Below are 24,289 nucleotides of genomic sequence, written 5' to 3'. Positions count from 1 at the left end.
TATAAGTAAGGTGCAAATTTCACCTTACAAGCTGATTTTGTGGAGTTGGGTTAGGCTTAAATTCACTTTCTAATATGGTATTTGAACCATGATTAAAGCCTATCATAGCGAGTTCTAAGTGAGTATTTTTGTTTCTATTCCACCTGTTATTGGACCACCCGATTTCTACTATCACGGACGAGATTACATCACATCTTAATGAGTGAATTAATTGTACCATGGCATTTTGAAGCAGAGTTTAAGGAAAATAGGTGGTGAAAAGCATAAAGTATAGGTAAAGAGCATGAGAAGTTTAAATATGATATTTGAGCTATGGTTAAAGCCTATCCTAACGAGTTCTAATGGATTAGGCTTAAATTCACTTTTTAATATGGTATTTGAGGCATGGTTAAAGCCTATCCTAGAAAGTTCTAAGTGAATATTTTTGTTTCTATTCCACTCGTTATCAGGCTGTTATTGAACCACCTAATTTCTACTGTCACGCACGATTCATCATACCCTAATGAATGAATTAATTGTATCATGACATTTTGAAACATAGTTTAAGGAAAATAGGTGGTGAAAAGCATAAAGTATATAGGTGAAGAGCATGAGAAATTTAAAGTGGGAGGTATTTGAAATGTTAGTGAAGTGCAGCATTATGTTAGGTAGCTAGTGATGTAGTAGTAGTGTCTTTATGAAGACAACAAAATCCTTAGATACGTACACCTACAGTATTCCTTTCATTTTTATCAACCCACTAACCTCAAAACCGCCTTCTCTCTGCCCTCTGTTTCCATTAATATGCTTTCTTTCAATCAAATCAATCAAACTCACTTTTCCATTTAGTTTATGAAACTTCTCGTAGACGTTGCCTCACAAATTAACACTAGCTTTTTTAAAATACATTAATGTCGTCATTCATTGAATGATCGACCCTCCGCCACTACAGTACGGTGACATTTTTATTATGTCTTTTCGTTTGAAAATGTCTGTGATTAAGTGAGGTGTAATTTGACAAAACAATTCAGTAATAGATTGATTAGTTTTATAGAAATAGATTAAGGAGATGATTGTTTATTTTTCCTTCAAGTTATTTATCTCACAAAACAACATCGTGTATAAAAATGATTTCGGCAATTAAGATAACTACTATGTGTTTTAATTACCATGTAATATTATTATAATATTGTACCTTTGGGACCCAAGATATAATATCCCATTTTAATTTGGCTGATATATTTTAAAAAAAGAGTTAACATTTTATTTTATCCTCAATATATAAATTATATATTTTGATTTATTTAGTTATTTATGAAAACATCATTATTTATCTAGATTGTTTCTTGTTATTCTCTTTGAATTTTTTCTCTATAAACTTTTATATATTTTATTAATTTTTTTTGTCCAATTACATAATTTCTAATTCATTAAGTTTGTTATTATTTATAATCTGTTGTCTAATCTTTTCTAAGTTTAAATTAAAGTGTTGGAGAGAACATGAAAATCAAAATTTTATTTTTAGTTTTGGATGTTTTCTAGGTGATTGCAATTTTTAGGAGTAATTTTGCCTTTTTTTTAGCATCCTGTGGCGTGGACGATAAATATTGACCAGGTAAAGGACTGTAATTTATTTGTTGGTTTGAATATAATTATTGATGGAATTGTAACAATTGGAATTGATAATTTGTATTGGTTTAATTGAATTTGCTAATGTTAGTGCTATAATAGAATTTTGTCCATAAAATTGGGTTTAGATGAGAAAAAAATTAAATAATATTATTTTGTTATGAAAATTAGGATTTATGTGTTATTTGTTCCAAACTTGTTGGAATGCGTGAATGGGATAATTAGATTTGAAGTCCGTTTCGAAAGATTACCGTTTGAATAGATTTGAGTGGATTTGAATGTAATTTTGTTGTTGTTTTTATGAGTGAATTTGTGGGTAATTGAGAGTGTATCTGGAAGTAAAGTTTGTGAAAATTAGTGTAAGATTTGATTGATGTGACAAATTTAAAAAATTGGTTTAATGGGTAGAAATTAAAGATTACCAAAATATCCTTAGTAATATAAAATGTTATTTGTTAATGTTATATTTAATTGTAAAAATGTTTATAAAAAGTAAAAAATTAAAAATAATAATTAAAATTAAGATTTTAAAAATAAAAAATTATAATTTAGTAAAATAAATTTATTAAAAAAATTATAATTTTTAGAAGTAAAATAATTTAGTAAAAAAATTATAATACTTAGAAGTAAAAAAAATTCTAAAAGCACCTTTTCAAAACTATCATTTCTCCCCTGCAAATTAGAGTTACAAAAGAGTATTATTATAAGAAAAAAAGAAAGATNAAAATTAATTTTTAAGATGAAAATAAATTATATTATAATTATAATAATAATAATTATTATTATTATTTGTTACCGGAATAGGTGTGTGAAGCAGTGAAGATTGAATGAGGGCAAATTAGACTATTCAGCAAAAGTTGTTTCAAATCCGTACAAAGAGCGAAGATTAAAATTTTTACTGATCCCGCAAATCAGCGTAGTGCATCGCTTCCAAATCAACGAAAACGAACATGATTTATTTTGTAATTCCATCTTCACAAATCTGAATAAACAGTAAAATCTATTGATACGAACACACCATAAGAAAAATAGACGGCTTTAATATGCAAAATGGATCTCATAGAGTAAAAATGTTTTCTTCATTTGCTAAGCAAATTTCAAAACCTTTAATGGACTTTTTAAATTCACTTCACGGGAGAATATGTATAAATCATCTAATTAAGTTTATGTAAATATTATATGTTTAATCTAATTGTATGAATTAAAAATAATTGATAATGACCGTATATTGATGTGATTTTATTTTATATTTTAAGAGTGATAAGTGTTTATATTTTTATTGTTTAAAATTTTGTTAAAATGATTCTCATTAAACATTAAAATAACATAATTATCTAAATGTGAATATTCATTTTATAAGAGTTTTAGAAAAGAGATGATCTAAATAAACAAATAAATAAGAGAAGACCTGAATAGGATAAAATGAGACATATAAAATAAAAAAAAAACAAGAACATAAATAACATGAAATAATGAACAAATGAACAAAAGATGAAGAGAAAGGGAGGTGGAAGAAGGAGGATACAAAATGCCACTCAAGGGATTGACCAATCCAAGATTAGTGATAGTGTGAACCAATGTTAAATATAAGACTAAGAGAGAAACACACTCTAAAAAGAAAAGACACCCACAAATGCATACAAAGATGTTTCAAATTCAATTTAAATATTTTTCTTTTATAAGTAAAGAGGAGTTCCTCGTAAATACGAAAAGAAAAGGACCTCTTAGCAAATACAAAAAGGTAAAAACTCCTTAGCAATTACACAATAATTCTAGAAGGTAGATGTTCCTTATTCTCCACCTAAAGTTTTAGCTCTTTATTACCTACACACAAACATATATTTTGTTTTGCCAAAATTAATTATGGTTGCTATGTACTATATATAAGAATTTGTAACCATAGTCGATGGTTAACTTAGAATTTTTGTTCAATCAAACATTGTGTAAATAATGAGTTTTGTAAGAGTTCATTATAAGTGAAAAATTTCATGTTGCAATATTTGTGATGACAAATTCTTTTGTGAACATAAACTAAAATTCGTTAACGTTTCAAAGAATTATGTTACCTTTGTGTGTTAATTTGTTTTTTCTTTAGACCTTCATTTAGCTTTCACCATTCATTTGTAACTTCTTTTATATCATTGTATTTGTGTTTATATTTTTTTTTTATGTAGTATTGAAGTGAATTTATTTCATAATAAAATGATACCGTGAACATAAAGTCCAATCATTATGGTTTTTATAAAATATGCAGTTGACAAATTCACCATTTAAATCATCTTGGATTGTGCTAATTGAAAATTTATGCACTTTTTATTCATTAAGACCTATTTAAAGTTTTAGAAGAAAAATTCATTGACAATTCAACGATGATGTGATGGAGACAAGAAAACATGGTTGAATAAAGCTCCCAATGTGATTGTTTCAAGCCTTAATGAAAAATTGCTAAGGAAAATCTTGAAAGAAAAAAACAACAATTAGATTATGGATGAATCTCAAGAGCTTATACATAACAACAAATCCTTGATTAATTGTTTATATTTGTAATAAGCATTGTAGTCATATATGATGAGTATTAAAAAGATAATTAGAAAACAATGTGAGTTCAATAAATCAATTAAATAAAGAAAAACTAAAATTATAATTACAAACACTTATGAATTTTTTTTGTCAAACACAAAGTATCTATCTAGGTAAGTTTTATTGGAAAAAGATTTATATTGGTAAATTTTAATTCAAATCACAATTTTTGTTCTTTTTTAACTGTCTAGGTAAGTTTTATTGAAAAAAGATTGATATTGGTAAGTTCTAATTCAAATCACAATTTTTGTTTTTTTATAAAAACTTAAAATTTGAGATGACAAGTGTATTATCTTAAAATTTAAATTAATAAGTGTAATTTTAACCTTATAAAAGGATTTTTCTTTTTTACAAAAAGCTTATAACCATACAATATACAAATCCAAACTTTATCAATATTAAACAAATATTTATAATAAATAAAAATAAAATCTTTGTTTTCTATCAATTTTCTTTCTTGTATTAGTACTTATATATGATCCTGTACATAATACAATCATTATATATGAAAATCACATCTACAAAACGTAAGAATAAATTATTAACATTAAATTATAATATATATATATATATATATATATATTATTATCACCTACTTAATTTAAACAATTTGAATCCAATCAAAATAATATACAAAACTATTCCAAAAACATTTAACGCATGTACATGCATACACACAACACATTAACACACGCACCACCACACCCCATCCACACATAAATCTGCACATTCCTCCCACACGCATACACATACATACATTAATACATACATGCACAGATACACACTTAAATAAATTGAGATTATAAACACCTCACTTAAATAATTTAAATAAATATTAAATAAAAAAAAGTTATAAACAACTTACTAAATAAATTAAATAAACATGACAATAAATAAATAAAAATGAAATTGTAAACATAATAATTAAATAAACAAAATAATTAATAAATAAATATGAAATTATGAAAGGATCACTGAATAAATTAAATAAACAGAATAAAAATAAAAAAATTCTGAATACCTTACTAAATAAATTAAATAGAGTTTCTACAAGGGATTGAAATAGTCATTGTATTCTCAATGTATATCATTTATCTAAAAAAAAAATGCATGTACAAAACTGTGATGCAGTAAGCCTTGGGCTAGTTGGTAGTCATGAGAACATGGATGCAGAATGCAATGACCAATAGAACTTATTTCATTGGTTGGTTAACTTTTCTTTTAGTCATAAGTGAAAAACTCTTTCTATTTTCTCCTTATTTTTTTTCTTTCACTATTGTTTTCAAACAGCTGAAATTTTCATTCTCCTCAATTTTTTTTCTTTGTTTACTTCTCTAAATCAATGCAACAAAATATCAGTGACTCCAAAACATATGAAAAGAAGATACAACATATATTACCAAAATAAATAGAGTTACATCTATTAGATTTTGATGATCAGTTCTTCTTGTTTGACATTAACATTGAGAGATTATTTTTACATATTTTTCAGCATTCACATACAGATATCAAAGTCAAGCATTTCTAGAAGATTCACTTAACATCATCATACACCATTCTTACTTTGACAGAAATTGTGTTGATTACATGATGACAATGGTGCTCCATTCTACCATACTAATATCTGTATTCATACATAAAATTTAATATTCACATTTAACACGACAGTATGTGCATTTTCCTCAGAATGCAAATCAGAATCCACCTCTATAAATATCCATCCTTCTTGTCTTGTTCCTCTGCTTCCTTGTTAGCAGCTTGAACAGATTTGAACCAAAGGAAAGCCTGACCATTAAGAGGTTATAAATGGGCAAGAAGCAACATTTTACTTTTACATATAATTTAGAAAAAAAAATTAATTAAATTAATCAATTAAAATTAAAATTCTTAATCTGAACATTGAGGAGAGTAATTAATTCTTACCGAAGAGGGAATGCCGGTGAAGACAAAAAAACCAAGCAAGGGAGCATAAAACACGCTGTCCGAGGTTAATACTCCAAACACCGGTTTTTGGTTCACATATTCAAAGATGGAACCAATCTGTGACAGCAAAAGATACACTATCAAGAAACAGATAAAAAAATATTAATAATTAGTGGTAAGAAATTGGTTAATTACAGCAGCAATTGCTGTGATGGCAGAGGCAAGTAGATAGGCGAAGAATGGGATTTCAAATCCTTGCTCCGAAGTGTTTTTATTGGCCTCATCCCTGGCCCATGGTGGTGCTTCATCGGAATCTGGTTTGGCCCACGAAGGGATTTTTTCCTCTGATTTACTTGATTCCGCGGAGCCTTGGGTCACCGCCACCACAACTAGTGGTTTCCTCAACCTATGGTGGTAGTGGGGAGCTCTAAAAAATGTTGTAGGTTGCGATGCATGTTGATTTTGGATAGCACCGGCACACCACGGTGTTAAGAAGCTGCCACCGCAAATGGCCGCCATGATATTTTTTTCTAATGCGCAAATTGGGACTTGAGGTACTGCCAGTAGAATCTTATCCTAAGTTTGGGCCTTGGGTAGGTTGATAGGCTTTAATGAGTCTGAGGTAGGTTGATGGGCTTTAATAAGCCTACTTGAGCGAAAATATTGGGTGGACCCGGGAAATAAAAAAAAGTGAAATAATTTGAAAATCAAATTCCCACGCAAAAGTGACCGCGCGCCCGGCCCGCCTATTGTTTGAGAAATAGGAATTTAAAGTGTTTATTAAGATAGCTTTGGCATTCAACCACAGTCACTATTTCAGCATCCTTCTTTTGCTTTAGTTTTCTAGGTTTCTCTCTGTGTCAATGGCGGGAAAAGGAGGGAAGGGGCTCGTGGCTGGGAAAACCACCGCTGCCAACAAGGACAAAGACAAGGATAAGAAAAGACCTGTCTCTCGTTCATCCCGTGCTGGGATCCAGGTAACCCATTTTTCTTTTTCTCTAGATTTTGTTTTTTCCAATCCAGAATTGCCTTAGTTTTCAATTGAAAACATCATCTATGCAACTTATTTTGACTGGATTTCGTTGGTCACATGTATGGTATATGTTAGATCTGATTTGTGTTCTCCTGACTCTTGTGGAAGTTTCTTTGTCCACATACTGTTCTTAACCACAAAGCAATTTTTTTTTTGTTTTATTTTTAATTATCTATTGGTGAGGGGAATTCTTTCAGAACCGTGCCAGATGATGCAAATTAAGTTTTTTTAGTGTATTAATTATTTGTGTTCCTTTTGTTCATAGGAGGCCTATGTGTATAAGAAAGTCCCAAACTTGAGTCTTGAAAAAAAAGAATTTACTCTTTAAATTCCTGACTTGACTAGAATTATATCACGATCTAAAAGAAAGGTTGAGTTTTTTTGTTGTTTCTTTCTTCAAAATTGTAGTTTTTGATAACAATTGAAATGTTCGGGGACTGTTGGAAATTTTTGGTGCATAATGCCCACAGTTAAGTTTAAATCAAAGATCTGTGATAAAATCCTGGATTTTGTTGCGATGGTTTGATACACGGTTTGAATTATTTTGATTTTGTTTTTTGTGGCTGTAGTTTCCAGTGGGGCGTATCCACAGGCAGTTGAAGCAAAGGGTGCAAGCCAACGGTCGTGTGGGGGCAACTGCTGCAGTATACTTGGCATCAATTCTGGAATATCTGACTGCTGAGGTTCTGGAGTTGGCTGGGAATGCAAGCAAGGATCTGAAGGTGAAGAGGATTACACCCAGACACTTGCAGCTGGCTATCAGGGGAGATGAGGAACTTGACACCCTCATCAAAGGGACCATTGCTGGTGGTGGTGTCATCCCTCACATCCACAAGTCCTTGATCAACAAAGCTGCCAAAGAATGAGACTCAATTTCCTCTTTACTTTTCCTTGAATCTGTCTCTTTATTTACTATCAGTTTGTGTGTTAGTTAGGTACTAGATTTTATTTTCTGTTTCTTAAGAACAAGATGTTAATGTTAGAGTGTAAATGATCATTCTATCTGTCTTTAACTTGGTTGATGTGCTACTCCTGGAATTGTAATGCTGTTGGATTTAATGAGTTCTTTGTTTTAGCTTTAGCAAGTGATTTGTTTTTCTGACTACTCATTCAACACTCTGGTTTTTTGCTTGTTATATTTTAATAGAGTCGTGCAATATTATTAACTATTACTACTAGCAATTTAGTGGACTCGGTTCACCAAAATATAAAGGGGAAGAATCTTGCCCAATAAGTGACAAGTTTTCTTGATTGTTAGATTTTCAGTATCAGTGTAGAACTGTCTGGTTTTGTGGCTAATTTTGGTTATGGATTCTTTTGAATTTTAGAGTTGATTATGTTACATCCTTATTCTATTATTACGATAATAAACTTGAAAATTACAAGTTTTGTTTATGTCGAAATTGACTCTGGAGCTTTTCTAGATCTATTTTAATTCTTATTTGTACTTTTTTTTGTTTGACTGAACTATGTGATGATCATACGTTGTCTATCTTTGCCGTTTCCATCTTAAACAAAAAAGAAAGAATTGTGAATAAATTCTCGTTTTTTTCTCATTTTTTAATTCAAATACTTAAAAAATTACCTACTTTTTTGTATTTTATATTTTTCTATATATCCTTTCTACCTGCTTTGTCTTCTTTATACAAAGAAGTTGCTAATAAGATACTATTGCGGGTAATAATTTTAAGTTGATTTTTTAGAGTACTAAAATTCATGCTATTGAAAAATGCTAAAAACTATATATTGCTTGTGAGTTACAGAGACAGATATTTTTTATTGATGATGATTGTCAACGAAGAGTACAATATTGAACCTAAATTGCTGTGGATAACAATAGTACAAGTGTCCTCATCTAGATCCGAGGAATTTGAAATAAAACTAAATAACAGGAAAATATCTAGAAAAAACTTAGTCTTTACAGTATCTTTTTTAGTTACTTTGAGTTTCAGAGCATTTTAAAGCCTGTCTATGCCCACAATAACATATTTAGTCTTTAATTTTGAAGACTTTCGAAATGTTAGTTTTATATACTAATTTAACACTTCGATCATTTTACGGAACAATGTACATACTGGCTAAATGGTGAATGTATTTCTCAATTTAAAAAAGTACTTTCTCCTCGGCGCGTATTGTTTGCATATGGGCCCCAATTTTGTTTTAGAGAAATAGATAATAGTTTTTCTTTTAACAACTCTACCCACACTACACTCACCTGCCTTTCCACCTCACCAACATTGACTCTATCACTTGTACTTTTAGCGATTTCAATTATTTGTGTTGTAATAATATGAATGTCATTTTACTATTTATTTCTTGGTCTAAACTCATTTTTTTAAACATTTTATTATTTATTTTTGGATTAAAATTATTTTTTAAACTAATTATTATTTTTATAAATAAAATGTATTTAAAATGTTATGAAAAAAATATAGTATAATTTAATTTTATTAAATTTGTTGCATTTTGTATAATTTTAATATCGAAGTATACATTCATCCGTCTGATTATAATTTTTTTAAGAGAAAGGAAATTTGGAATTATTTAACTGTGGACTAAATTGATAGAAATAAAGGTCCAATCAATTACCAAATATACGTATGAACATTGATTTAATGGATTGCCTAGCTTACATGTGTTTTAATAGCGGTTATAGGTTTAGTTTTCATATCTTTCTATATTTTGGTGTACATCATATGATGACATTGTTCATTCTAGGATTATCAATCTATGAGCTTTCAGATTTGTCTTGCATTTGGTATCATTGCATTTCAATTTTCATTTCAATATTGTAGTTATACATTAGTCATTGTAATTGCTATCTAAACTCGTTTTTCATGATTTTTTCAGTAGTCAAGGGATTGTTATCGTTGAAGGTATGTGCTTGTTGCATCTTCGCCGAGGGAGAGTTCGTGGTTGTGTAAAAGTCCTAAACTATTAGTTGCCTCACGAACCATCGAGGTAAATTTTCAATCCTTCTTTATTTGTATTTAAGTGTTTAAGGTCTAAGTTTCTATTTAACTGTCACACCTTATTGTTTAGATATTGGGGTAATAGATAAAAATTGATCAATATCTATTCATATATATTAGACTAGTACATAGAAATGAAGCTTCACATTTTAGTGGAGCGACTTAATGAGTGCAAGCGAGCGACCCGACAAGCTGCACATTTTAGTGCATCTTCACAACCATCATTAGATGTTGTGTTTGTATGACCTGTGTTGTTTGCACCCCAAGCATTAGACCTAGATTTATCTTTTTGGGTATCATCTTTCATTTTACCCAAGCCCCCACCTATTTGAATTTCAAACTTTTTACTTACCCAACCAAACCAAACATTGGATTTTGATTTAGTCTCGTTTGAATTTACATCCCAACCATTGGATGTTGAATCTCAAAACTAGAGTTATGTGGTAGGGACATTTCCAAATCCAAATTTTCTTCTTCCAACAAATCATCAATATCTTCACCCAAACAAGCATCAATTTCTTCTTCCCCATCAATGTGACATCTAACCATGTGAAGAAAAGTATAAACAACCATCCCTTTAATTTCACTTAATCTTATCAGCAACTATACATAGATTACAAAAACTCGTCTAACTTTATGGAATTAGTTATTGCAACTTAACCGTGACAACTGTAACAAACTACTATAAGAGAACACAATACATAATGATGGTTGTAACTAACTAACTGATAAAAGGATCAGTCTAGATTGAGTGAGTGTAATGAGGACTCCAATGCTCTAGTTAAGGGTATTCAAATTTATACTAAACAAAATTGTTGTGAATATAATGTAAAGTTGAAGATAACATTAACAAACACTACTTTGTCTTGGTTAGGGAACATATTCAGCACAATTAAGACATATGTTTAAATGCTTATATTGAATTAATATATGAAAATTTAGATTTAAATTTTGTATAATTGATGTATCTCAATATATGCCTGATTGTCTGGATATGAATTATTTATAGTTTTGTGCAGGTCTGATAATTATATGAATGTGGGATAGACAAAATACAAATTGTATTGGTTTCTGCCTAACACTTACCAACGAATATATCGACAGATATATTCTTTGGTAATTATTGACAACCATTATCCTTAGATAGTTATTTATGAATATATTGGTTGATAATTACTAACGACCTATATATGCTAGTAATAGTTTATGATAACAAAATTCATTTGTTATAATTTTCGTTTCAATTATTTAATTTTAAATTTTTTTCAATTAAATCCTAATTTTTGTTAAGATTTAATTGAGTAAGTGTTCCATTCTAGGATATGAAATGAATAGCAATAGAGATTATGGTTACCGTGTAATGAAGGTCCAAAGTCATGACTTTTAAGATAACATAAATATGGATGACAACACAAGTGTGTTTTTTTGAATAGTTTCTTAGTCTGTTTTGTGTTATACAAAAAGTAGACACATTTAAAGTCGTAAAACATCATCATCAATGGTTGAAATTTTGCTTATTTTCAAGTTCATGAAATAAAATATAAATCTGTTAGCTCACTGGTGAATGCAATAAGAAATGGTTCAAATGTGAATTGGTTCTTAGCAAAGTAGGTACGCGGAGGGCTTCTTTTATAACATTTTGACTAAATTGGACTGTAAATAAATAAAAAAAAATCAATATATGTAGGAAGCTACTCGGAAATGTCTCAATGGTCCTCTGGTACGAAACACTTCCCCCTTTTCTAGGATTCCTCCGTGTCCAGATCAGGGTTCTTCGTGTTCCAGGGTTTTCCACCGAACAAACCCTAGTTTCTTGAGTCCGTATCTGATTCCTCGTTCGATCTCGTGTTCTCGTTTGTCTTTCCATCAAGTACTCTAGATATTATCGAGCCCATGATTCCGCAACACGGAACCAATAGTTATTCTTTGGTTCCTGATGTTGACAAGGTCAGGATTACCAGTATGGTCAAGGACAAAAACTTGTCAGCCTTTACAGAGTTTGGAGGAGTTGAAGGTGTTGCAAACATTCTTGGAACCATTCCAGAAAAGGGAATCACTGGCAGCCATGAAGATGTTGCCAAACGTATTCAAGTATTCGGTTCCAACACTTACCAGAGGCCACCGCCTAAGTTTTTCCTGAGCTTTGTAGTGGAAGCTTTCAATGACACTACTATTCTGATTCTTCTTGTTTGCGCCGGTCTTTCCCTTGGTTTTGGCATAAAAGAACATGGTCCGGGGGAAGGCTGGTATGAAGGAGGGAGTATATTTGTAGCAGTGTTTCTGGTGGTGGTTGTTACCGCACTCAGTAACATCAGACAAGAGAGACAGTTTGACAAATTGTCAAAGATAAGCAACGACATCAAAGTAGAAGTAGTGAGAAATGGAAGGCCACAGCGGATATCCATCTTTGATGTTGTAGTGGGAGATATTGCATCCCTTAAGATTGGTGATCAGATTCCAGCAGATGGATTGTTCTTGAGAGGCCATTCTTTGCTAGTGGATGAATCCAGTATGACAGGTGAGAGCGATCATGTAGAAATTGAGTCTTCAAGAAGCCCCTTCTTGTTGTCTGGTGCAAAAGTGGTGGATGGATATGCTCAGATGCTAGTGACATCTGTGGGAACCAACACGGCATGGGGTGAAATGATGAGCTCGATATCGCGAGACACCAACGAAAGGACACCATTACAGGCTCGCCTTGAGAAGTTAGCCTCTTCTGTTGGAAGGGTAGGCCTCAGAGTTGCTTTTATTGTTCTCAGAGTCTTGTTATTTCGTTATTTCACTGGAAACACACAAGATAATGAAGGGAAGACAGAGTTCCAGGGGAGTAAAACTGATGTAAGCGACATTTTCAATGCGGTTGTGAGGATTGTCGCTGCTGCAGTGACTATTGTGGTGGTGGCAATCCCTGTGGGTCTGCCGTTGGTCGTCACTCTCACTCTTGCTTACTCCATCAAAAGAATGATGGCAGACCGTGCAATGGTGAGGAAACTTTCTGCTTGCGAAACCATGGGATCGGCTACAGTTATTTGCACGGATAAAACTGGTACCTTAACCTTGAATCAAATGAGAGTCACCAAGTTTTGGCTTGGCCTGCAAAATGTCGCGGAAAATTTTTCCAATGCAATGGCCCCTAAAGTTCTTGAATTATTCCAACAAGGAGTTGGCCTCAACACAACTGGAAGTATCTATAAATCTTCATCAATATCTGAACCCGAAATTTCTGGCAGCCCAACTGAGAAAGCTATGCTCTTGTGGGCCGTGTCAGATTTAGGCATGGACATGGATGAACTGAANCGCACACACGAAGTTCTCCATGTTGAAANGTTTAACTCTGAAAAGAAACGAAGTGGCGTNGCAATAAGGAAGGAGACTAACAACACAGTTCACGTTCACTGGAAAGGTGCTGCAGAGATTATACTTGCAATGTGTTCAAATTATATTGACAATAACGGCATAGAGAAGTCCCTTGATGAAGAGCGGAGCAAACTTGAAAATATAATTGAAGGCATGGCTGCTAGCAGCCTTAGATGTATTGCTTTTGCTCACAAGCAGATTTCAGAAGATATTGATTATAATGATAAGGAGAAAGCACACCAAATCCTTAGAAAAGATGGCTTGACCTTGCTAGGTATTGTTGGCCTCAAGGATCCATGCCGACCCGACGCCAAGGAGGCTGTGGAAATGTGTAAACGTGCAGGAGTTAGTGTGAAGATGATCACAGGTGATAACATATTCACTGCAAAAGCAATAGCAGCAGAATGCGGAATATTAGACTTTGATAGCGATGTGAGCGCGGGAGAGGTGGTGGAGGGTGTGGAATTCAGGAATTATTCTGAAGAAGAGAGAATGGAGAGAGTAGAGAAGATCCGCATAATGGCAAGATCATCCCCTTTCGACAAACTGTTGATGGTGCAGTGCTTGAAAAAGAAAGGTCACGTTGTTGCAGTCACGGGAGATGGCACAAATGACGCACCTGCTTTGAATGAAGCTGACATTGGACTTGCTATGGGGATCCAAGGAACTGAAGTTGCCAAGGAGAATTCTGACATTGTCATCTTAGATGACAACTTCAGTTCTGTTATGACTGTTTTAAGGTGGGGACGATGTGTTTACAACAACATCCAAAAGTTCATACAGTTTCAACTAACCGTGAATGTCACAGCTCTGGTGATCAATTTTATTGCAGCCGTTACTTCGAGAGATGTTCCCCTGACAACAGGTCAACTTTTATGGGTAAATCTGATAATGGGTACGCTAGGAGCATTGGCACTGGCAACAGAAAGACCTACAAAGGAGTTAATGGAGAAAAAGCCAGTGGGTAGGACTGAGCCTCTTATTACTAATATTATGTGGAGAAACCTTTTAGCTCAAGCTTTATATCAAATTTCTGTTCTCTTGGTTTTACAATTCAACGGAAAGTCAATCTTCAATGTTAGAGAGGAGGTAAAGGATACTCTAATTTTTAATACTTTTGTTCTCTGCCAAGTATTCAACGAGTTCAACTCTAGAAGTATGGAGAAACATAATGTATTCCGAGGGCTTCACAGAAACCATTTGTTTCTTGGAATTGTGGGAATTACAATTGTTCTTCAAGTTGTGATGGTGGAACTTTTAAGGAAGTTTGCTGATACAGAGAGACTAACATGGGAACAATGGGGAATTTGTATTGGAATTGCAGCTGTGTCATGGCCAATTGCTTGGATTACAAAGCTCATACCAGTTTCAGATAAACCCTTCAACCACGTTAAGTGTGTAAAATTATTGGTCTCCTAGTCACTCGCTTGAGGAACCAAAATTCACAACAACCATCAGATATTGTTAAGCAAATGTCTTAAATCATGTAAATAATAATTTGAAAGTCGAAGTTTTCAAGATATTTGGATGTATTTATTTAACGTTTAGTAATTTAGATTGGTAAGGGTGGGGAAAAATTTGTTTGGATCAAACTGTTTCATTTTTGGTCTGTGCTCTATGTATTAAAGATTGATTTTCCACATCAGATTTCCATTTTATTTATGTATGATTTTAAAAAGTGGAACATTAAATTTCCAATCTAAATTGGCAGGGGTTCTCACCTTTGCTTCCAAGTGTTTGTTTTTGGGAATGAATGGGTACAGCTCGAATGTGATTAAAAAAGATTGCAATCTGGATCCGATTGAACTGGGAGTGTTTCTCCCTGGATCTCTCCGTACATTTCTTCCTGAATTCGTTGAAGAAAAAAGGTGGGGTGTCGGATTTTTTTTGAAATACAAAGGACATTTTTGGAATTTTAAAAAGATGTAGAGACAGAGAAAGAAATGTGAAGAGGTGTAAGAAGAAACACTATTGTTTTGGTTTGAAAGAACAACAATTTGGGAGCTTTGTTTGAATTTGGAAGGGCCAAATATTAAAACGGAAGGTACGTGACACTGATTTATATATATATATATATATATATATATATATATATATATATATATATATTGTATTGTATCATAGTAATTGAATTTGTCTTTAAAAAAATTGAATTTTAGATTAACAATCTGATCCAAATATTAGATTTGAACTGAATTTGGATTGAATTTATGATCGCTCAATAAAGGTTATTTCATTCAAATCTTGCAATTGTGATAATGCTAAGTTTAAAGTGTGTAAGTCTACTAAATTAATTGTTAGATTTTCCGTGTCCGTGTAGACCTGTGTGATTTTGTGACTAAGTTTTTTGTTTTGGATTCTTTTTGAATTTTAGAGTTTATTGTGTTACATCCTATAATAAACTTGAAAATTGCAACTTTTATTTATGTGGAAATTCACTCTGGAGCTTCTATATCTATGTTGTTAAATAAATTACTTTTATTTACCGACTTAAACAATTAAGGAAAGGAAAGAAAAAACATATTCATTATTTTGTCTAGCAGATAAATAGATAAATCATAATAATGGAGAGATGCACAATAAAAATTCTTCTGGTGAGAAAGAGAAACAACATTATGACATTTTAGTAAGCGCAATTAAAAGTTCTAATTTTATTATTTCTTCTTCATTTCACAATAAATATATATACATATGTAGAATAAATGTCTCTTTTTAATAAATGCTTATTTTTTCTCTTACTTTTTAATTCAAATACTTTAAAATTTACAGTTTTTTTTTTCTATATTTCCTTTCTACTTGCTCTGTCTTCTTTATACAAAGAAGTTGCTAACGAGATACTATTGCGGGTAATAATTTTAGGAAAAAGTCTTTTTAATAATATTTTTTTTATAATTTTTTTACAATACATACTTAACAGTTTATGATTGGTTCATTTTAAATATTTTTTTAAACAAAAATTCTAACAGATCAATAAAACGATAACAATATTGTATTATAAAAAATTATTAAAAAAAATTGTCAAAATATCGATATCCATAACTTTAAGTTAAGTTGATTTATTAGATTACTAAAATTCATGCTATTGAAAAATGCTAAAAAGTATATATTGCTTGAGTTACGAGAATAAATTAAAGACAGATATTTTTTTTATTGATGATTGTCGACGAAGAGTACAATATTAAACCTAAATTGCTGTGAATAACAATAGTACAAGTGTCCTCGTCTAGATCCGAGGAATTTGAAATAAAACTAAATAATATCAACAGGAAAATATCTAGAAAAACTAAGTCTGTCCAGTATCTTTTTTAGTTACTTTGAGTTTCAGAGCATTTTAAAGCCTGTCTATGCCCACACTAATTTTAGGGATTTTTCTTGTATGTTCTATGTAAGACTTTTCAAATTTGTATGACGTGAATTTTGTAGTGTTTATATAAACATGGCATGTAAGTTTTGACACTTAGGCCGTGTAATAAAATAAAAGTATGTTTTATGTGAATTATATGCAATCCGAAGCCGACAGAAGAAAGCATCTAACATACTAAGGAAAAGCCAAGACCGGAATCTATAGCAGGAACTGTGTGAGAACGTGCTATTTCTTCTTATATCTGCCTCTCATTTCTTCCTCTGTTGACATTCTTAAACAACAACCACCATTCCTTATTTTTCTCTCACTAACATTCAAAAATGGTTGCAAATTGTTTTAGGCTGAACAAGAGTTCAGCACTGTGTTCAACTCATTGGAACCACACCAAACGTAAACTAGAACACCCTTGTGCCGTTGCAATGCTCAGAAGACCTTCAGAGAGCATTACAGAAGAAACAAGAAAAACTAATGCCTACAACGATAACTTGTTTGATCGTTTAGCAATAAACCATCTTTCAAAAAGCGTTCAAGAAGCCACAGGTGCATACCCTTTTGCCACTTTGCTGTAGTTTCTTTGAAGGAGAGAATTTCCTACAGCTTTTGATTTTTGCAGGACTCAGCAACAACAAGAGTGGATATGAGAGCTTGGTCGAAGCAGCTACTGTGGCTAAACACAAATTTGACCCTATTGAGCAGCAAGAGGTCATCATCCAAGCTTTGGACAGAGCCTTCCCCAGGCCAATACTTTCATTCGTGAGTTCGTTACTCGTTATTCATTGTATTGGAATTTTGATTTGATCCATTTGATCTTCTTCTCTTGTGTCTGTCACCACAACTTTAGTGAATCTGACAAAAAAAGGTAACATAATGTAAGCTTGGGTTGCAAGATTCTGGAGCCTTGCTCTCGTGTTTTCCTTCTTCAATTTTAAAGTTTAAACAACGAAATAAGGCATTTGTGGAGTTTAGCTTATTAGATTTATGGTATTTTGTGAGAAATGGCTCATTTCATGTTATGTTTTTGTGGCATGGTTTTAATTGAATTGTTGAGCATTGTGATTTTCAAGGATGAATGTTTTGTGTTTGTTGTATACGAGGAATGGTAGATAAAGACAGTGCTACCACCAACATCTAAACTCTCACGGGAATATTTTGCCGTTTTCACCACTTTGTTCTTTGCCTGGTTAGTCGGACCTTGCAAGGTAAACAATTCAGACTATTTATTATTTTTTTCTCGTTTAACAATCGACATTTTAGTTTGTACTTTTCTCTGGTTTTATCTCACTCGTTTCTCAATGGGAACATAATACAAACAGGTGTAGAGCAAGTATTGAAGAATAGGGGAAAAATACCTATTTTTCTTCTTATATCTTTAATGCAATTTCAATCAAAGTATTTTTAACTTGATCAAAGTAATTTTTTTAATTTGATTATCATAACTTCAATTTTAGGTTGATCTTATTTAATTGTTTTATACCCAACCTCAACTCTAATATATTTCATATTTAGAGTTATTTCCTGATTTCAACGATAATATCTTCAACTCAACCACAATTAAAATAATTTTTGCTTCATCACAACCAAAATATTTTCACCTTTGCCTAGTTAGAATATCTTAACATTAATGTAGATTTGTAGGAAAAGGGAAAAATATGGATCAAGAGAAAGATGGTAAGAAATGAGAAGAAAATTTGTGAAAGTTTATGAGTAATGTGATTGGTTTAATAGATTAAAAAAATATTTTGATTGATAAAATTATAAAATCATAATTTTATTGTAGTGTTTAAAATGTAATTTTTAATAAAATATTTTATTGTAAATTATGTTAAAATTATGAGTTATTATTTAAAATATAAAAAAATAATTGATGAAATTATACTAAAATAAAATGGAATGATTATTAATTAATACCAAATAAATAAATTTAATATACTAATTGTTTTTATTGTTTATTTTATATAATAATAAAATATATTTATAAATATTTTATTATTATATCATACATTTTAATTTAACAATATAAAATAAAATTAATTTAAAATTCTAGTAATTAGATTTAATTTTTTGAATGGTGTTTTCCCTTCAAATATTTTCAACAATAAAGAAAATTCAAAGTGGGAATATGGTTTTTAGATTTTTAATATTATTTTATTTCTTGAAATTCATACTTTAAATGCATTTCTTTTCTCGCAAACTTTCCGCTTCCCGAAACAAACACACAATTTACTTAAACTCGATCAAGATATTTCAACTCAATCTTAATCAAATTCACCTTAATCTAAGATATCCTTAACTTAATATTGATTATTATTCTTCATTTTAATCTTGATTAGAATGTTGTTAATATGATCTAAACTACAACATCATTAGCTTGATCTCAATTAAAATTTTAAATTTCTTTATGATTTTAGTCACTAAAATTTGAGCTAAATTGTGTTTTGGTCCTCCAAATTTAAAAAGGTTAAGTCTCTTTAATTAAAATGTGATTTTATTTCTTTAAAATTGAATCTGGAGGACTAAAAATAGTTTTAAGAAAATATTTTACTTTTCAAATTTAGATGTTTTATTTTAATTGTAACTAAAATAATTTTTTTAAAAAATTTATGATATCAAAACTATATATGTCCTAAATTTTAAATATAGTAATTAAACTAAATTTTAAATTTAAGACAGACGGACTAATCCAAACTCACAATAACAAATCGTATTTTCAAGATGAATTATGGGTAATTCGGGTTATTTAACAATATCAATTTATAATATTTCAGTCTAAATATAATATATGTAAACATATATCATTCTAAATAAATATATGTAAATCATAATAAAAAGTTACGATAAAATGTATCTTAAATATCTAAGTCATATTTTATATTTATAGCTAACAATTTAAATTAATAAATCTATTTTGACTATTAGCATTTAAATTATTGAAATTTAGTTTAGATCCATGGATAAAAGAGATAGGGAGAAAAAAGGGTGATACTTGAGATGATTTAAGATAACTTTTCTTTGTAATTTCTTGAATGGTAAATGAAATGCATCTTATAAAAGAAGAAAATAAATCATTGTTGAATTGTGAAAATTAAGAATAGTTTCTGTTTAAAGTGTTTCTCGTTCTCTCTATTATCAGTATTTTAATGCTTTAATTAACTGTAAAATATCTTATAAATTTTAATTAAATTTTCATTAATATTATTCATGCTTAATATATTTTTATTTTTATTTAAGTATTTCACCATTTAATTTTACTATTAACAGAATGATTTATTTATTATTTTTGTTTTTTTTTTCAATTCGTTCATCAACTCACATCTTTAATCTTCATCAACTTATTGCTCAATATACTATTGGAGAAGGAGATAAACAAATTTATCAACAAGTTAAAAAATATTAAAGAAGGAATAAACGGATTAATTAATAACTGAGTTAGAGATGAAAAAACAAAAGTAAAATATATTTTAAACACTCGATATATCTAATTTTTAATAAAATATTAATTAAAAACACTCAAAATTATAAATTACTTTAATTAAGTTTATCACTCCCTTCTATTATTGTTTACCGATTACTCACATTAGAGTATGTTTAGTTTATCACTCTCTTCTATTATTGTTTATCAGTTGCTTGAATAAAGATATACTGATACATTGTGATATAAATGTTAAATTCGAAGGAATACATATAAAAGAATTAATCTATATTTGTTGTTAAGTAAACTTTTTCATTTCCTATATTCCCACACATCAATATAATACAAGTTTGAGTGTTTCATATTATAAAGTTATGTAACATTTATTTATTTTCACTATAAAATACTTTTTATATTTTTAAGACGTAAATTTATGATACTAATGAGATCATAATAATTTTTATTCAAAAAGTTGACATTTCTTTATTTTGTACATGGACATCCTTTTACTTTCCGACAACGATTTAACAATAATTTTGAATGAATAAAACTGATTCTTAGGTGAGGGAGTCGAAAGTCAACGGCAGAAGTGAAAAAAATGTAGTCTACATCCCAAAATGCAGGTTAGGTTCTTTTTTTAATCTTAAAAAGTTTGTTTTTGTGTTTTTATTTTCATTTTTATATGATGTTCATCTTTAACGAAAAAATGGTCCCCCAATTCACCCACCTTCAGCACATTTTTGGCGACGCACAATCTGCTAATTATGATTCACCATTCTATTCTCTATTCCCATCATCATTATCATCGTCACCGTCCATTTTCTTTCAATACCAAAATCATTATTATTATATGGAGAATACTCACCAGTGCTAACTTTCAAATTAGATTCTTCTTTTAAAAGTTTTGAATATTAATTTCTGTTGCATTTTTAGTTTAATTCGTTTATACTTTTAGGATGAAGTTTTTTTTTTATATTATTTATCAATAAAATATATATATTAAATATACATTTTAAAATAATTTTTAAAAGTTGATAGTTCTCATTATCAAAAAATATTAATCTTTACTTTATTTACACGTGGAAATGTAAAATATTAACTCATTTTTATGTGATAAGAAATAATTAATGAATTTTGAAGAATTAACATAAATGAAAAGTCAACATTCATTATCATGTCCATAATATTATTTAGAATTTAAGAAGAAGAAAACACTAAGTTATTCCTTGAAATAGATATACACTTAAAAGCATTTAAGTCTCAAGATATTTGTAAAGAATAATATGAATATGTTATTATTAGAAAAAAAAAAAACTATAGTACAGAAGAAGTCTATAAAAGCTGAGAAAATTGTCCATTCCAATTAAATTCAATAATTTGCAGCATAAAGTTTTAATTATCAATTTTTAATTAGTATTTAAAGAAGACTTGTTATATAAATATATATGATCTTATGATTGTTTGAGCAAGATAGCCAAAAGATGTTACTTTTGTTTGGTTCTCTATTCCTCTCTGAAAGAGAAAATTTATGTAGGTTTTTAGAGGAGACAAGTTGTGTAGGCATGTGTATCAATCTCTGCAAAATGCCATCTCAAACTTTTATAAAGGACTCTCTGGGAATGTCAGTCAACATGGTACCCAGTAAGTAGGTTTTCCAGTTTTAATCAGTTAATTACTGCAGTATTATTTAATTTTGTTTGACTTATACTCATTTTGAAAAGGATTATAATGGGATTGAAGCTACCAAAGTACAGTTATAGTCAAATATCCTTACATAATACTTAATTGAGTTCTATCTTAAAGTATATAATATAAGATTTTTCTTTTAAAAATGTTTATCATGATCTTTGCAAGATGTAAGAAATGAAGAAAGCGTAGTGTATATATATAAAAGATTATCTGTTTTTGGTAAGTTCTGCAGAAAGATATGAAGAAAAGAAATATATAAATTTGATAAGCAACTAGGATGATGATGGTCTCTATAAGTCCACTAGTATTAGGGTCAGAATCATGATTTCAATATAGGACCCATGCACACACCACTAAGATACAAAATTGCAAATAAATCCATCCAAACTCACACTAAACCAAATATATACGATCTTACTGCTAGATATATAGAATCCAAATGTAAATTTAAGTTTTATACCTCAGTTGTATCTAAAACCATATAATAACAGTAAGTAATAATGAGTGTAGTGTTCATTGATTCTCATACCAAAATCATTGAAATTGTATAATGATGGTCGACTCAACAATAAATTAATGACAGTCATTTCTGTTAATGTGAATTTTAGTTGGTGAAATGAACAGGATTCCTGTAATTCCTGTAATATAATAAATCCCACTGAGACATCTGCTAATAATAATGGATTGTTTTGATATGCAGATTTTGATGACATGAGTTGTGAGATGATATTTGGAGAGGATCCTCCAGGATCAAGTGATGATCCAGCACTGAAGCAACCATGCTATAAACTATGTAATTATTTCATTACAAGATTCACCACATTCATTTTGGTCTACCATGAAATAAAATATTTCAGAACTGCCAAAAGTCAAATCTACATTACAAAAAGTATAATTAACTAATAAACATTGTATTTTCATATATCATGCAGGCAAGGCATATAAAAATCATGGAACCAACTGCCTCAGTTAATGCACAAGGTATGGAATGGAAGTGAACTTTAAATTTAATTCAATTTCATAAAATCGATTTGTAAAATAAGATATTTTTATATCGAATGTGGAAGGAAAGATGAAAGGAAAATGAAAATAGTTTCCTTTTATGGGAAGTAGTGGTTTGACTGAAGATTTGTTGTGGGGATTCAGGTGAACATGGATGGAACAAGAGTGTCTCCCACACTGGCAAAGCTCGGACTCATCAGCCATAGTTTCTCTCATTAAGAAAACAACCAAGTGCTCCACCGCACTTCCAACCAATCATTTGCAATTACATTTCCATCATTTTACTACTTTCAATTAATCTTCTTTCTTCTGCGTTTCCAATATGTAAAAAACCACCATATCATGTTTTTGTCCTTTCACTATGTAGCATTGGACAAAATTTTCGTCTCATCAAAGTTTTTTTAATTTAAATAAAGTATAAATTGAAATAATAATATGTAGTCATTAAATAATAATAATAATAATAATAATAATAATAATAATAATAATAATAATAATAATACAATTGCATGCTTTAGTTTAGAGAGAAAATATAACTTATTAAAATTTTGAAAACCATGTGTGATTGTTGTTTATGAAACCGCTATACTTTTCTTGCTGGATAATTCCTTTGCCAACAAAAAGGCTAAAAAAGAAAATTCAAAGAAAATTAATTAAAAAGTGGTGTTCTAAAAAAAATTTAAAGAAAAATTTAATTAAAATTATTGATAAAAAAAATTAATGAAGTGATTTATGAACACAGAATATCTAGATTTTAGGATAAAAAAATTAAAAACATATAGGAAATTTTATATTGGTTTAATTCTTGTGGAATCTACATTCGGTTTATCCAAACAATCTAAACTAGATATTTTACTAAAACTCTTAAACATCTAACTAAGAAATATTGATGTAACTAGAGCAAGGCAAAAACAATGAATTATTGAAATTTTTAAGAGATGCAATTAATTACCTAATGTATACGCCAAACATGGACGGAAAGTTTTTCAATTTCAAATTACAAGAAAAAAATAGATTATGCAATGAAAATCATTCTCCTTTGATGATTCTTGAACAATATTTTAAATCCAGAGGAATTTTATAAATTTAGGAAACTTTCTTCCTCAGAATAATGCCCTCTAAATTAAAAATATATAAAAATTATATTTTTGAAAGTGATAGAACCTTTTCTTTAAAATAATTTAATAAGATAATCTATTATTAACAAAAGTAATGAATGAGTTTGTTTGTTCATCGACCATAAAATAGTTCAAGACAGTTTTAGTCAATTATAACTTGACTTAATCAATTGTTTCGAGAGGTTGCATTTTTTTTAAGCACTTGTTATAATTGATTGCATTTCTACTTAATCG

At 29.9% G+C, this 24,289-nt stretch overlaps 4 protein-coding genes across 4 annotated transcripts; 3 read left to right on the top strand and 1 right to left on the bottom strand.

The window, feature by feature from the left end:
- Positions 1-5,638: 5,638 nt before the first annotated feature.
- Positions 5,639-6,718, bottom strand: LOC106757337. The gene is made up of 3 exons (XM_014639981.2): positions 6,307-6,718; positions 6,112-6,228; positions 5,639-5,973 (listed from the first exon to the last, which is right to left on the bottom strand). Exons 1-3 carry the CDS (start codon positions 6,628-6,630, stop codon positions 5,896-5,898), a joined length of 519 nt encoding a protein of 172 aa, XP_014495467.1. The 5' UTR covers positions 6,631-6,718; the 3' UTR covers positions 5,639-5,895.
- A 188-nt stretch (positions 6,719-6,906) lies between these two features.
- Positions 6,907-8,249, top strand: LOC106757054 (histone H2A variant 1). The gene is made up of 2 exons (XM_014639635.2): positions 6,907-7,088; positions 7,714-8,249. Exons 1-2 carry the CDS (start codon positions 6,975-6,977, stop codon positions 8,008-8,010), a joined length of 411 nt encoding a protein of 136 aa, XP_014495121.1. The 5' UTR covers positions 6,907-6,974; the 3' UTR covers positions 8,011-8,249.
- A 3,553-nt stretch (positions 8,250-11,802) lies between these two features.
- Positions 11,803-15,180, top strand: LOC106756866 (calcium-transporting ATPase 12, plasma membrane-type). The gene has a single exon (XM_022779100.1). It carries the CDS (start codon positions 12,010-12,012, stop codon positions 14,890-14,892), a length of 2,883 nt encoding a protein of 960 aa, XP_022634821.1. The 5' UTR covers positions 11,803-12,009; the 3' UTR covers positions 14,893-15,180.
- Positions 15,181-17,068: 1,888 nt separating this feature from the next.
- On the top strand, positions 17,069-23,130 carry LOC106757530 (beta-carotene isomerase D27, chloroplastic). Its single transcript, XM_014640200.2, has 8 exons — positions 17,069-17,377; positions 17,451-17,590; positions 17,941-18,036; positions 20,808-20,869; positions 21,781-21,887; positions 22,636-22,728; positions 22,868-22,916; positions 23,082-23,130. Exons 1-7 carry the CDS (start codon positions 17,158-17,160, stop codon positions 22,906-22,908), a joined length of 759 nt encoding a protein of 252 aa, XP_014495686.1. The 5' UTR covers positions 17,069-17,157; the 3' UTR covers positions 22,909-22,916; positions 23,082-23,130.
- Positions 23,131-24,289: the final 1,159 nt, after the last annotated feature.

Source organism: Vigna radiata, chromosome 3 (genome assembly GCF_000741045.1).
Source record: "Vigna radiata var. radiata cultivar VC1973A chromosome 3, Vradiata_ver6, whole genome shotgun sequence".
NCBI lineage: Eukaryota > Viridiplantae > Streptophyta > Magnoliopsida > Fabales > Fabaceae > Vigna > Vigna radiata.
This window is presented reverse-complemented; position numbering and strand designations above follow the sequence as displayed.